This window comes from Stylophora pistillata, chromosome 12, assembly GCF_964205215.1.
Source record: "Stylophora pistillata chromosome 12, jaStyPist1.2, whole genome shotgun sequence".
NCBI lineage: Eukaryota > Metazoa > Cnidaria > Anthozoa > Scleractinia > Pocilloporidae > Stylophora > Stylophora pistillata.
In genome coordinates, this window is record NC_142530.1 from 5616544 (window position 1) to 5631224 (window position 14681).

Below are 14681 nucleotides of genomic sequence, written 5' to 3' on the forward strand. Positions count from 1 at the left end.
AATGTTAATTTTGGAGGACGTTTTAGACGAGGGTAGAGTTTTTGTGAAAGCTTTCCAGAAGTCTTAAACGCTTGATTTACTACTCTCAATTATCATCAGCCAGTCCTCTTGATACTATATCATTTACCTCAAAATGTCATACCAGGTTAGGTTAGGAACACTTTCTTATCACTCAGGGTTTTTATTTAACCTTTGGAAACTTCTCTCTAATATTATCACAACAAAAATATTTTGATGCTCTTTAGTTGAGTGGATCAATTTCCGCGAAACAATGGACTACAAAATGTTTAAAAGGCATTCACATTTCACATTTTTTTATCATATATTTGTTGATGAAGAACTACTTTGAAGGGGCTCCTAAGCTGACGTCGTTATTTTACAGCTAAAAATAGATGCAAAGACCACTGAAAAGAGAGTTCACTAACTAATTACAACAAGCAAGCGCGAGAAAACGGCACTGTCACGTGCTTCGTGTGGAGCTTAAAACTAGCATTGTTATTAATATGATAAACGCGATATAACCATGAATATTGTGGCACGACAAGCAAATTATGATCAACAATTAAGTATCTTGCTAAAGAACAAGTAAGGTTGCAAAAAAAAGAAAGAAATCTAACAAAGTAGATATAAGAAAATTGTCCGTTCTCAAGTACAAGGCCATCATGGATAACGATAACGACAAGCAAAAACAGGAAATAAAAAACCAAACTTAGTCATTATATGCTGCTTGCTATAAGAAATGACTGAAAGAGAAGGAAAAATAATCAAACGTGTGAACAAAGTGATGAAAACTGATCGAGATGAAAAACTTTGCGGCAAACATAGTCCTTGACTAAAATGTAACGTGTTGATGGTTGTGAGGGTTAGAAGTTAGGAAAAACTGAATTTAGAAGATGATTGTGAGAATTTAAACACGAAGGCGCGCTATATAAGGAAGTCTTCCCTGGGAAGACCTAGGCTCATTTGTCAATCACCGTTGACGTGTGCGGGTCAAATTTAAATGCTGGTAGACGAACAAAAGGAGCTAATGAGATATCTATTGTTTACTTCCACGAGCATGGTGGCATGAGGTAACGTGCGAACCACCTACTTCGATCTCAAATTTACCGCCACAAATAAAGACAATTTCCATTGGAGAAAGGAAATACAAATCTCAAAAATTCTTGTATTGTGATGAAGGCATAAAACAATTTTGAGGAATGCGCCCGCTGTTCACTGCTTTGGAGTAGCTGTAGCTCAAGCTGACTTGACTCTAAGAGTTCTACATCACACGACGGTTGATTGACAAATGGTCCAGTGGGACCTAAGGTTCCTTTTATAGCGCGCCTTCGTGTTTAAGTCAAGCTTTGCTTGGAAGAATTTTGTGTGTATTCCCAATGTGCACTGCAACAAAGCTTCAGCCCCAAGGGATGATGTACGGTTTTTTTTCTATTTTTTTCTCTTATCGACGAAAAACATGTATAATCAGACATGGGGTGAGACGCAAAAGTCTAACAGAATAGTGTATAGTGTGCGAATAGTTCTGTTGGTAAATACATACGCGAACTCTTACAGCCACCCACCCAGAATGAATTCACTTTAAAGGATACGTTGGGCGCAAATCTTGCCGTTTAACAAGTTCAGTCATGGTCGAATTTCCCCAGAGCGAAAGACCTAAAGGAATGTAACTCGACTGGTGGTAAGATTTCCACATAACCTCATACTATCGAAGAACAAAGCCGTAGTCCCAAAGGCAATCTATGTTTATTCGCCACTGTTTTCTTTGTTTAAAAACTGTATGTATAATGAAGGTGGGGCTGTACGGATATCATACCCGACTAGCTTTACTAACAATTCCATAAAATTTTATCGAACGTAGTCAATGAGTCGTTACCTGAGAAACAATAAGCCAGAGGATAATTCGAACCGTAATGTAAGGCCTCTCTAATTGCACGTTCGTATGCGAAGAATCTATTCATAGATATAAAACGTTTTCTTGTTTTCTTCCTTTGGATATGCTTTACTTTAAATCAGTTGCCATCATGATGCACGACATATCCAAAGCCTTTGTCACCTTCTGACATATCTAACTTATTCACTTATCAAACTAATATTCATCCCCATAAGACAAGATCATCTTCAAGAGGCGACTATTTTGTTGAAAGTTCAAGATTAGATATACAAAAAAGGGCATTTTCAAGAAATGGTGTTAGAATCTGGATAGCTTGTCTTGTGAAGTGCGCCAGCTATCAAAATACAATTTTAAGAGTAAAATTAATGGTTTCCTCCTCGAGAGACTCGAAAAACATGACGATTATATTGATTTGTCTACTTTAATAGGACAACTATAAGACCCCAGCTTGTTCTGTTTTCTTGCCGTATCTTAAATGTATTAATGTAGTTGTAATTTGTCTAGAATCTTGAAGCTCTTGCTCTGTAAATCTTTTTATTTTATAATATACGTATTAAACACTGCCCGCCTCGACTAGCCTTTGCTAACTGCGGACAGTGCATATTTTTCTGTAATATTATAGAAAAATTCACTGCCTGACGAGTGAATTCCACGTTAAATTTCACGCGAAAAACCGATATCGCACGAATCGGGAAGCGATGAGTGCGATATCGATTTTTCAAGTGAAATTTAACGTGGAATTCAAGAGTCAGGTAGTGAATTTTTCTTGAATCGCATAACAGAATAAAAATAAGAAAATAAGAAAATGAAACGGCAATGTTATTGTTTGTTTTTATTCCGTACGCGCGCCCTTAGGAAAGCCATTTTAAAGTCAACTGTCAGAACTGTCATTGTTAAGGGAATAGAAAGGAAGGTACGTCGCTCACGTTTGAACCGTCGACAATTTTAATTGTACCTCGTGAATTTTTCTTGCATCACATTGCTAAAGCCACCAAATCACTGGGCGAAACCAGATGTTTTGTATTTTTGTGCGCCACGCCAGTGCGCAAACAATGGAAACCCTTTCAAAGTCAGGTGTCAATATCTAGCGAATAGAGGGAACAAGATATTTTTAGAATGAAAACCATTTTTATTTCAAACTCGTAGAGAAAGCGGTGCCTCACATTTTACAATCTTCACCAAAAAAAACTAAAAGTACACAATACGGAGTTATTTAAGACATAGATTTGCCTGCTACCACTCAACTTGGCAGAATGTGGCGCCGACAATCAACAACTGAATGGTCAAATCCTCAAGCGAAATGAAAATTTTAGTCGTTCCGGTATCAAAGCAAGATCTACAAAAAACCGGTAAGTGCTTTACAGTTGTAAAAAGAAGTGTATTCAAAATATAATGATTAAGACTGGAATTTCTCGGTAAACTCTGGCGAAAAACAGTTCAGTTAAAAGTCACAATTTTAACTGTTTTTCTTTCATCGCAGGGAGTCGCTCGTTGGTGTCAATGCTGGACTGAAAGTTTATAGAAATATTTACTGGAGAATTATTAAAAGTTACTCCGGTAAACATTCCGCCAACTGCTCCTGCCATCAGGTAACTAGAACGACTGGCATTGCTGTCAAGGTCACTAGTAGCTGCTGTGTTGCTTGGCGTGGCTGAGCTATTCAGAACAATCTCCCGTAAAGCATGACTTGAATAGCCGTTGGTAGTTGTCGTGCTTGGCATGGTTTGAAAGCGGCCAACTTATTCGTAGCTAGATATGGATTCGGGATTGGAGTGGCCAGTGAGCTCTGATATCTCCACTGGGTCGAAATCATCACTGAGCGCTTGGATGACGGTTTTGTCACCACTCGAATTTTTGAATTTGCCGTCTAGTGTTTTTTGAAACCATGTTGTATCTAAAAGAGGCCAGTTCGTCGTCTGTATAGGCTACAATGGTTTGGATTTCGGGAAAAGATGCTTGACCTTTTTCGGCATTGATACCTGTTTTTGTTTTCTTTCGTAACGCTTGTTTGGTTTTCCTCGGCGAGAACTGTCGTTTGGCTTTCTTCCCTCGTCTCTGGCATTTTGACTTTTTTCCATGCGTTTTCTCGTACTTTTGAGCGTGAGTGGTTTCCTCCAATTTTCTGAAAATTTCAATTTCAATTCAAAATTTGGAAGACATTCGTTTTCTATAAATTTGTTCATATTTGTTCATATTTTCATAGCACTAGTTATATTTACGTTTTTACGTTAGTTACAATAATTATTGCTCGCGACTCACGTCAGCGATATCGCTTTATGCGTTAGTGCAATTCCACGCTAAATACCCTCTCTTCCGGTTGACGTATTGACCAATCAGAGCGCGTGTTTACTTTAAACTATGCGATTCTGTAATATATTGTAAAACATTGTAATTGTAATAATTGTAATTAATTGAATTAATTACTTGAGCAGACGATACTGAGCTGACGATCTTACAAACCACGTGTCAGCTTTACGTGGTTGAAAAAAGCCTTTCTAATTGGTAACAAGTTATATTGAATTTATCCACAATTATATGCTTTCAAAATAGACCTTTCAAAATAGACTCTAATGAATATTTTTGACAGGATTACCACATAGATGCAATCGAATTCCATTTGTAATAATTTTTAAGAGTTTCATGCTTCAAAAACCATCGCAGTCGTTCCTTCCGCTGCTTCAAGTGCCATCAAACTATTTCTCTGACTAACAGTTATTTGTATTCCGTAGTCAGCGGTTTGAATTTAAGTGCACGGACAGGCTTTCGACTATCACGTGATAACGTGACGTTTTGTTGAATTTAGTGCGGCGTCTCTGTTATTTAAAACGAAGAAATGCAATACTTGCACTGTGAAGCATTCATCAAAGCTGTGTGGTAGTTCAGAAGGAAGTGGTTACCTACATTTGATAAACAGTGAGTTATTGATGCGTCAGTTGATCCGATACTAACATGGATCCATCAAATGTATATATCTGTATATTTACGACTGTAAATGATGCGCGGGAAAGCTTTCCCGCGCATCATTTGATGAAGATTTATCGGTTCGTTTGAAGTTCGTTGTCATGAACACCAGTTTAACTAACACACTTGACTTCTTTAGAGTCGAAGTACCTTCGGTATTTACACGCGGTTTAAGTCTACTCCATCTCGTCTACTAAAAGACGGATCAGACGCCCTGGCCTATCCACTATCGCTCATTTTTAATTTAACTATCCAACAAAACGTTATTCCTGCAGAATGGAAAAAAGCGAAGGTGACCCCTTTACATAAATCAGGTTCAAAAGATGACCCAAGAAACTACCGCCCCATATCGGTATTACCAGTGGTATCTAAAGTCCTAGAGCGTTTAATCCACAAGCAGCTTGCAAGTTTTTTTGATGATCATAACTTGCTCTGTAAATTACAGTCCGGTTTTAGAAGAATGCACTCAACTGAGACGGCTGTAACTTATTTCGCCGACGAGATTCTCCTGAATATGGATAAGGGCCTTGTTCCTGGTTCTGTGTTTATTGACCTGGCAAAGGCTTTCGACACAGTTGACCATGACATTTTGCTCAGAAAATTAGAGTACTATGGTATATGCGAGGAAAGCCTTCTATGGTTTAAGGACTACTTTACGGGAAGAAAGCAGTTCGTGCAAATTGATTCTCATTCATCTGAAGAGCTTGCTATAACTTCTGGAGTGCCACAAGGGTCCATCCTCGGACCCCTGTTATTCATTGTCTACATTAATGATTGACCACGTTGTGTCAAACACTGTTCTGTAAATATGTACGCTGACGACACAGTTTTATATCTTGCTGGCCCAACAGTAGACAATTTAACTTTTTACTTTAATCAAGATCTTCAATGTCTATCTGAATGGCTAGAAGACAACAATCTTGTTCTCAATGTTTCAAAAACTAAGTGTGTACTATTTACATCTCGAAGGCATAAAGAGCGCGATTGTATTTTAAATCTTAATCTTATCGGAAAGCTCATTTCTTGCGAAACTGCTTTTAAATACCTAGGCGTGGTGTTCGACAATTTTATGACTTGGAAGGCTCACACAGACTATATGTGTAAAAAGGTGGCGTCAAGAGTTAGTATTCTGGGCCGCATTAGAAGTTTCGTCACAAAAGAGGCAGCAATACTTGTTCATAATACCTTAATTCTTCCCTTATTTGATTACTGTGACATTGCCTGGAGTAACCTTTTACAACAAGATATAGATCGACTACAGTGCTTACAAAATAGATCTGCACGGATTATTACACGTTGCTCTCGGTCATCTGAAGCAATAGATCAGCTGCAATGGCCGACTCTTTCCAGTAGACGCTATTACCACAAGGCTAAACTCGTTTTTCTCTGTCTCCACTCATTAGTTCCTGGTTACTTTTCATCATATTTTACCAGATTTTCGAATATTCACAATTATTCCACGAGGCAAAGTCTGAGGCTACCCCTACCAAAAGTAAAACAGAATTTTGGGAGAAGGACCTTTCTTTTTACTGGCGCAGAAATTTTTAATAAACTTCCTTTAAACATTGTGAAGAGTGAAAACATTCAAACGTTCTGTCGCCGAGCAAAACATTTCCTTTTACCGTAATTTTGATATTTTATTTACTATGTTATGTTTTGATTGTGTTTTTTAGCTTTGTAGTTTTAGGCTGTTGACGTAGTTGTGAAATCTTAGTCATTGTATATATATATATATCTATTCTAGAAATTTGATGTAAATTATTTTCAATACAGGGCCCCTATGGATACCAGCCTTAGAGCTGAATGGGCTACCCTGTGTAAATAAAGTTTGCTTTGCTTTGCTTTGTCATTCAAGATTGTGAATGATTATTCTATACAGACACGCCTCTGTAGACCTTTAGTATAAGAAACCTCTGTGCTATGTTTAGTATAAGAAAAAGCAGTGTTCAATCCTGAAATAGTTTTTCCAATATGTGCATGATAGGTGGGTCTCGAGAAGCAACATGAACTTGAAAAAAAAAACTGAGTTAAAAGCCCTTTTTCATTATCCAAAGCCTGCTTCCTTGTCTGAGAAAAAAGAGGTATTTTACCTCGAATTTCAATTGTTCACCTCTTTTTTTTTTTATAAGTATTTCTTTAAAAACAGAGTTGAAAGACCGTCTTACCGGCTTCAAGTTGGATCGATTTTGATTATCAGAAGACGAACAAATTGCATAGAAATAGAGAAACTCAGCAAAATCGAATTTTACCTTCTTTTTTGGAGTTTCCTTCAATGCTGTTGGCATTAGCCAAGTTAGAGATCAGGCCCCGGTTGTTCGAAGGATGGATAACGTTATCCAGTGTATAGATCCCTATCCGGTGGATAGCGCAGTACATTTTGGTAACACTTATCCGCTAGATAGTGATTTATCTGTTAGATAGCGCTATCCGCCCTTTGAACAACCGGAGCCAGAGCAACAACCGTAAGGGGAAGTAATGTCGTGGTTTTCATCATCTCTCAAGGCTTTGATTCCCAGCTCGATCGATACTCGAAAATGATTTTCAATCTAGTTCGACTCCACGTGTAAACAACGCTGTGATGAGTTTTAGAATGTCTTACATGATATAAACGCTTTCCCACAAAGACCGGAGGCGTAAGACGCTCAGAAGAACATCTGTAAGTCGAACATTTCTTCAGATGATTAGGATCTACTATTCAAAGAAACTGCAAAAACGACTTCAGGGCGTATCGCAGGAGAGCATGTTTTAGCATGGGTGGAGGGGTGAAGATTATTAAAAGCTACGTTTATATTCAAAAGACACCTGGAAATTATATATGCATATGTAGTTTTAGAGAGAGTTCTTGATACCTGTCTGCTTAGAAAAAGTATGAATTTACACCATGAAATTGTAAATAAAACTCTAGAAATCTTCAAACAGTTCATCGACGGTCCTGCGGACTAAACCAGTAAACCATGGAATTCAACGCCAGCAAAGCTCTCGCGATATACCTGTGATCTGTTCGTATACCAATAAATGAAAAGTAGAGATCTCATAAATCAGTTTTACATTTTAGTGTTACAAAGCAAAAAATTAACTGTAACGAAGAAATGGCTACTGATTTACTCTGACTGCAGACACCTCAGCGGAAAAAAATATCCACGCTAGCTGAAGTCATTCGAAGCAAAGTTGCGAACAAAACGTTAATTTCAGCTTGCAGAAAATGGTCCTGCATCATATTGGAAACAAATTTACTATGATAGCCCTTACCTCGAGCTCGGTACGCAAACAGTGAACTCAGTAATTTTGTCAGGAGCCGAGACTTCAAGATGGCAGCTTCAGGGAGCTAAACACGCAAAACTCTTACCCAGGTTCTTCTCTTTTTTTTTAAGAGAAGCCTGATAAGCATTGACGTCAAGGAATATTCAGTACAGGAACGAAAGTACAAATTAGAGGATGTTGCAGGTAACATTTAATAGTCTCCTTCACGCAGTTATTTCGCACACCCAGACAGAGTGTAATGTTCTATTGCTCACACAAAAAAGAAAAATCATTTTTAATTTTCTGAAAAGAGTCCATTGCACTTTTTGTACAAATCATTGCCAAAAGGCTCGCGGGTGTGCTTGACTTGAAACTTGTTGTTTCTAAGCATTAAGCTTCGCTTTTGACGAGCAAAAGAAGTATCAATATTTCTGATGGGAAAGCAATCACGATGACGATTTCATAATAGACTCCACGCTTTGGAGATGTCATAGCCGAGAAATGTAGTGTTTTTAAACTCTCTATCATTCCTCGTTAACAACTCGTAATTCCTTAGTGCATTTTCGAAACTCCAGATCAACGAGGGATTATAATAAATAATAATCATCATCATCATCATCATCTTTATTTAACGTGGAGAACACCTAGCTGAGAGCTAGTTTACAGGTTTTCCATCATACAACTGAAACAAATAATTCAAATTGAAAATAACATTATTAAGAATCCCATCTGGCCGCAGGCAAACCAGTTGGCTATATTACAAGCATGGCCAAGGATTTGAACTCGGAGCTACCGTGAAACAAATCCAGGTAGTGGTCAGGGCGTGACTCTAACCCGGGAGCGGCGGATTGCAAGTGCAACACGCTGACCACTCGGCCACACTGCCTTCTCTTATCAAATCAAAGAACGTCGAAAAAACAGAGATAGCCTTTAAACCTATTTTCCCATATGAAATTTTTAAGCTTTACTTTAACAAAAGTTCTTGATAGTCACTCAACCCAAAATAACTTTGCTTTACATGGTCCGTTGACCCATATTAAGCTAATCAAAAAAGAGATTAAGCCAGTCATCGAAATGTAAGCTGAAGGCGAACAAAGATAATGAAGGCACTTTTGCAAGAATACTCGGGTGTTTAGACATCCCAAGAGAATCTAGAAATATGCAACTCTATCTTGCGAGTTTTGTTCTCGTTCGAGCATCATGCAACGTACAGTGTAGATTCCTTCTCTACCAAAACAAAAGCAAAAATAGCACTAGGCATGGTACACGTTGCTATACTCTCTGAAGGCCAAATACTTTGGAACCAAATAGAAGCTAACAGTCTCTATTATCTCTTGCTGGGAGAGGTTACCTTTGTAATGAAACCTGTGTACGAAAATCTATCCCTTAGCTTAAACCTCTTTAACCAATGATTGATTACCCAATTAAGTACCAAACTTTAGACAAAAAAATCAACTGTAAAAATAAGACGTTTCGACAATATTTCGGTCTTTTTCAAGTAAATGGTGAGAATGTGACAATGAATACACACACACATATATATAGCTCTTTGGCATATAAAGCTCTGCTTTCATGTTTAAATTGAGCACTGTGGGATGAATCATTGCCGCTAGCATTGCGCATAGCTCACTAGGCTATTGATCTGTACATGTAAATAGGGCTATACAACTAATTAATTAGGCTTCTCTAGTTTGAGCACTCTGGCATGGCTTAGACGATACCACAAACGTGGGATCGTTTGGGGTAGCCACATCGGTTCTCCCCCATCAGCACTGTACTGATCAGGCCCAGAAGGCCGAAACAGTACTGTCTGAAGTTATATATATATATATATTTAGTATAATTTCAGAGCTGGGCAAAGAGTTTCCAGCAATCTGCTTGGTCGAGCGGTTCCTTATAGGACGCTATATAAACCGCTTCACGCGGTTTATAAAATGTTAAAATAAAATGTTAATAAATACTATTGAAATGTTATTAATAATTGTTTAAGTGAACCTAAACCCAAAATTTGTTTTTTTCGCTTAACGAAATAAGCTTATTTTTTGGAGTATTTCTGTGCAAAAATTTTTTAATTTGCTCAAATATTTAATTTTATGTGCCCAGTCAAAATACGGAAAATCAGCCGCCATCTTGCACCACGACCGAGTTTAAAGAGGAATGGCTCTAGCGGGTAATGTGACGTCAAATCGAGAACACGAAAGTCTGCATTTCACACATTTTCACTTGTTTGGGAAGATTGTCGTCGATATTGTTCGAAATATGCCGACTAGGTGTGTTGTATGAGGAATGTATGAAGCGCGATACCCTCTTGCAAATTTCGCACGTTGCTACATCCTTCTATAACACACTTACACACAATATCGATTACAAACTTCCCAGACAAGTGAAAATGTGTGAAATGCAGACTTTCGTGTTCTCGATTTGACGTCACATTACCCGCTAGAGCCATTCCTCTTTAAACTCGGTCGTGGGGCAAGATGGCGGCCGATTTTCCGTATTTTGACTGGGCACATAAAATTGAAGATTGGAGCAAATAAAAAAATTTTTACACAGAAATACTCCAAAAAATACGCTTATTTCGTTAAGCGAAAAAAATATTTGGGTTTAGGTGCACTTTAAATATATATATATAATATATATATATAATTTAGTATAATTTAGTAATAATTTTATAATTTAGTATAATTTCAGAGCTGAGCAAAGAGTTTCCTACAATCTGATTAGTCGAGCGGTTCCTTATATGACGCAATAGAAACCGCTCCACGCGGTTTACATAAATTGTTAAAATAAAATGTTAATATTTGTTACGTCATATCTTATCGTTGATTCATACTGTCAAAAGCTTTAAGAAACCGTTACCGATAAGAATTTTTAGTACCAAAAATAGGAAAGAAAAATACGATTAACAAATTATTGATCTCCGCATGACTCTTCAGTGCCACTTCGAATCACATATAAGTTTTAAAGAAAAAGAAAAGAAACAAATGGTAAATGCATTGTGGAGCCTTGACATACAACTAATTAAGACAAGGCCAAACGTTTTGCTCTTGCGACGCTTTCGTTGTTGTTTGCTCGCAAGCTCCTTTAATTTTTTTTTTTTTTTTTTTTTTTTTTTTATGCTTAGCGGTGGAAATAGACTGATACGTTCGGCTATTACATAAAAACAAAACGAAGGGTTTCCGCACCGAAAAAATGAAAAGTTGCCAAACATGGATACATCCTTTCCATGAAACAGTAAAGGCTTGAATATCACGAAGGATGCAACGCAGCAATGAGTACTTATGCTAAAAAGTAGGACTATGGTTGGTCGTTTACATTTTCGATACTCTTCCTCATGTTCTGGCCGACTAACTTCTTACTCCGTAAGGGACTTAACAAAGCCTTCTCTTCCATGTTCCTTGTAATGAATATATTGATCCATTTGTATAGTAAAGCCACCTGTTCAATATACTCTCTTAATAACCTTTGACTTTAAACATGGCTGTATTGCTTTGTAGCGCAGCCAAAACAATACCCTACTTATTTTTGAAAAGTGGGGGCTATCTATCAATATCTAGAATTTCAGGCTAAAAGACCGAAGTGGAGTCAAGAATTGATAAGCGTAATTACTACCTATAGTTCATAATGTACTTTAACCTAATCGACTGTTAAGGTATACGATAACGACTACTCTACGCTCACTTGAACCTGAAGAAAGCATCAAGAGTTTCTCATTCGATTAATTACTTGTGCTAGCCTTGATTTTGCACGCACGCAATTTAACTGATTTCAATGTCTTCTACCAATTTGCTTGTTTCCACTGCTGTCACACCGACAGATAAAAAAGTCGAAAGAGTTGCACAACCTTTATCGGTATTTGTTTTCCAATCTACATCAAATCTGCAATGACCGGCATTTCATGGTCGACTAAGGTGTCATAGATCTCTCCAACACTCAGGTAGCGATGCTTGCCCACAGCTTCGAGGACAGCTGCAGCTGGGTTCATAACTCTCTCGCCAAGAAAGGCTATGTCTATATTAGACAACCCAAGACTTTCAGCCAACAGTTTCCATTTGTCTCCAACTTTTGCCGAAAAAAAAAGAAAACAAATTAAATAAATAACATCATTTGTCGTGCGCAATTTTCTTTTATTTATCTACTTTTTTAATCGAAAGAAAAAGGGTGGGTCGCAAATAAAGAACGTGAATCAGCATCTGAATAACAAAAGAAATAAAGATAAAATGCAAGCTTACACGCAGTAAGAATTAACTGTTTTCTTAACTTCTGAATTAATCAAGGGTAAACTACGTAAAGGATCCAATGTGGTCATTAAATACTGTTCACCATGGTCGTGCTCAAAAGCATATTCACCAATCTGACCTACACAGGTATAGACTATTTTTAGTTCAAACCAGACAAGCTGCATTATTAGCGAGCCAAAAAAAGTACTTTTTTCAGATGTGAACATACACATGTACAGAGAAATGGTCGTAGCTGAAAGTAGAAAGCAAATCTCTTCATTTGATGTTTTCTCGTAAAGAAAATTTGTTGAAAAACACCAGATGCTCCATACTTTACTTTCAGTTCCGGTATCTTTGACATTTAGTCTCGAAAAAAAACCTTTAAATTCATCAGTTAATCGTGTAAAATCAATCTTTCTTTCCAATTTCAGAGTGACAGTTCCCTTTTAGGACACCGTGCGAGGGCGGAAAGCCACATTGTTACTATCGGGGGTAAACCTTTATTTAAGAGGGTGACACCAATTACTATAAAAAGTATTCTCCCTAGCGGCCCTCTAAAAACAAAATTGATGATTAAAAGCATATTTACAAGTAGAACTTATGATAGAAGATCTCAAAATTTCTAAGCAAGTATTCGCATTCGTTAGAAAAAAAAACCGATTTTAAAACATCTAATTAAAATCAACGGATTTTAACAAACAGAATAACTTTTTAACTTTGAAATTGTCCACCGTATATTTCGAGGAGACGTTATTAGTTAGTGTTGCCTTTATTTGGCTGAAGGAGGTGGTTGGGTCCATGTTAAGATCATTTAGTTCTTTAATAGTGGAATAAAAGAATGTTCTCCTCATTGCTTCAGTTCTGGGTTTGGGCAAACGATACAGTGTTTTTGATCTGATATGGTAGTTGTGTTCAAACCAAAGTGAGTCGAAGGCTGTAATTAAGTATTCCGGTGCCCTGCCATCAATGACTTTCTTTAAAAGACTAAGTTTATTGAGCCTGAATAGTTGATCGACCGGTTGCCACTTAAGCTTTTGAAAATCATCATACGATCGTGCATCCCGAGGACTAATGATCCAAAATTAATCGAGCGCAACTTTTCTGAAGTTTAAACAGTTCATCTAAGTTGGTTTGACTACAGTTGCTCCAAACAGTACAGCAATAAGTAAAAAGCGGTTTGATACTTGCATTGTAGAGAAGCAATCGATATTTGGCTGGTATGTATTTCCGAGCTCTTGCTAAAATTGCAGTTCTTTGACGTAGTTTTCGGCGCAGTGTGTCGATGTGTTCGTTCTAGGTTAGATGACTATCAATGTAAAGTCCTAAGACACGTTCAGATTCAACCTTAGTGAGCGGTATTGGCTGATCTGATCATATTCGAGTGAGCGAAAGGCACTTTTCACTTGTTCAACATGTGTTTATCATAATTCAAATAGATTATGAGCTCAAGATTGCTATTCCGTAATAACTGATGAGGGAAAAGCTCTTATCAACTATCACGCCTTAAAGCCGATAGATAACAATCTAGTTGTTTTCATACAAATCCACTACTCGATCAGAACTTTACAATAAGACAAGCTTTTGCTCTGCACTGTAAGTAATTACGTTTTTTTTGGCACAGTAATACATGGGACGTATAGAGCATAGGCTAAAAAAATTAAAAACGGGAGTTACCCAAGTTTAAGCACTATCTCAGTTAAAGGTATTTACCAGAGAGGCTAAACGTCAGATTCTTGAATTCCGTAAAAGGCATCTCAACAACTGGAAGACTCTCATCTAACAGTGGCCCTGGTTTAAAAAAAAAGAAAAGGACAAAATTATGCCATAATATACACAAAAGTATACGTTTGCACATGCAACGTTGCAAATACCAGGGCAAAGTTGTTTGAAGGCCGAATGTTGTTTGAAGGCCGAATGTTGTTTGAAGGCACTAACCCGGGGTCAAGTTATTAATCTGGGTTTCTTTATTCCTCTATTCAAGGGCCTTTTTAGGGAACTTGTCTCCATTCTTTTTAGGGCATTTAACTATCAAATTGTAGAAAAAAAAGAGTTGAATTGAGCTTTCTTTAAAAGCTTTCAGATATAAGATAAAATGTTATTCTAAGAGAAACGGTAGCTAATTCTTGGAAAGGGGGCTCAACATGAAATAAACCAGCATCCACATTGTCTTTGTTAACGATTATGCATGACGAACACTCGTCACACTGAGGCAGTTCTTATAATTGATATGCCAAGACTTTAGCCCTACATTATCTTTAATTTCAGTATGTACGAAGAGGGAAGCGGAAGGAGGGAAATTCACGCACTGTTTCGGTGGCTTATATCTTATTGTGCAACAATACCCATGCCGCCCAACAGAGAAAGAGAAT

At 37.4% G+C, this 14681-nt stretch overlaps 2 protein-coding genes across 3 annotated transcripts in view; both read right to left on the reverse strand.

Moving 5' to 3' along the window:
• Nucleotides 1-14681, reverse strand: part of LOC148718519 (uncharacterized) — a 677830-nt gene that overhangs the window by 293403 nt on the left and 369746 nt on the right. The window lies entirely within an intron of this gene.
• LOC148718533 (uncharacterized) overlaps nucleotides 11176-14681 on the reverse strand; it is a 29282-nt gene continuing 25776 nt past the window's right edge. The window contains exons 5-6 of the mRNA XM_088741421.1: nucleotides 14023-14100; nucleotides 11176-12154 (exon numbers count right to left, since the gene is read on the reverse strand). Of these exons, the coding sequence (XP_088597547.1) occupies nucleotides 11961-12154; nucleotides 14023-14100 (272 nt within the window). The 3' untranslated portion in view covers nucleotides 11176-11960. The remainder of the gene's footprint in view (nucleotides 12155-14022; nucleotides 14101-14681) is intronic.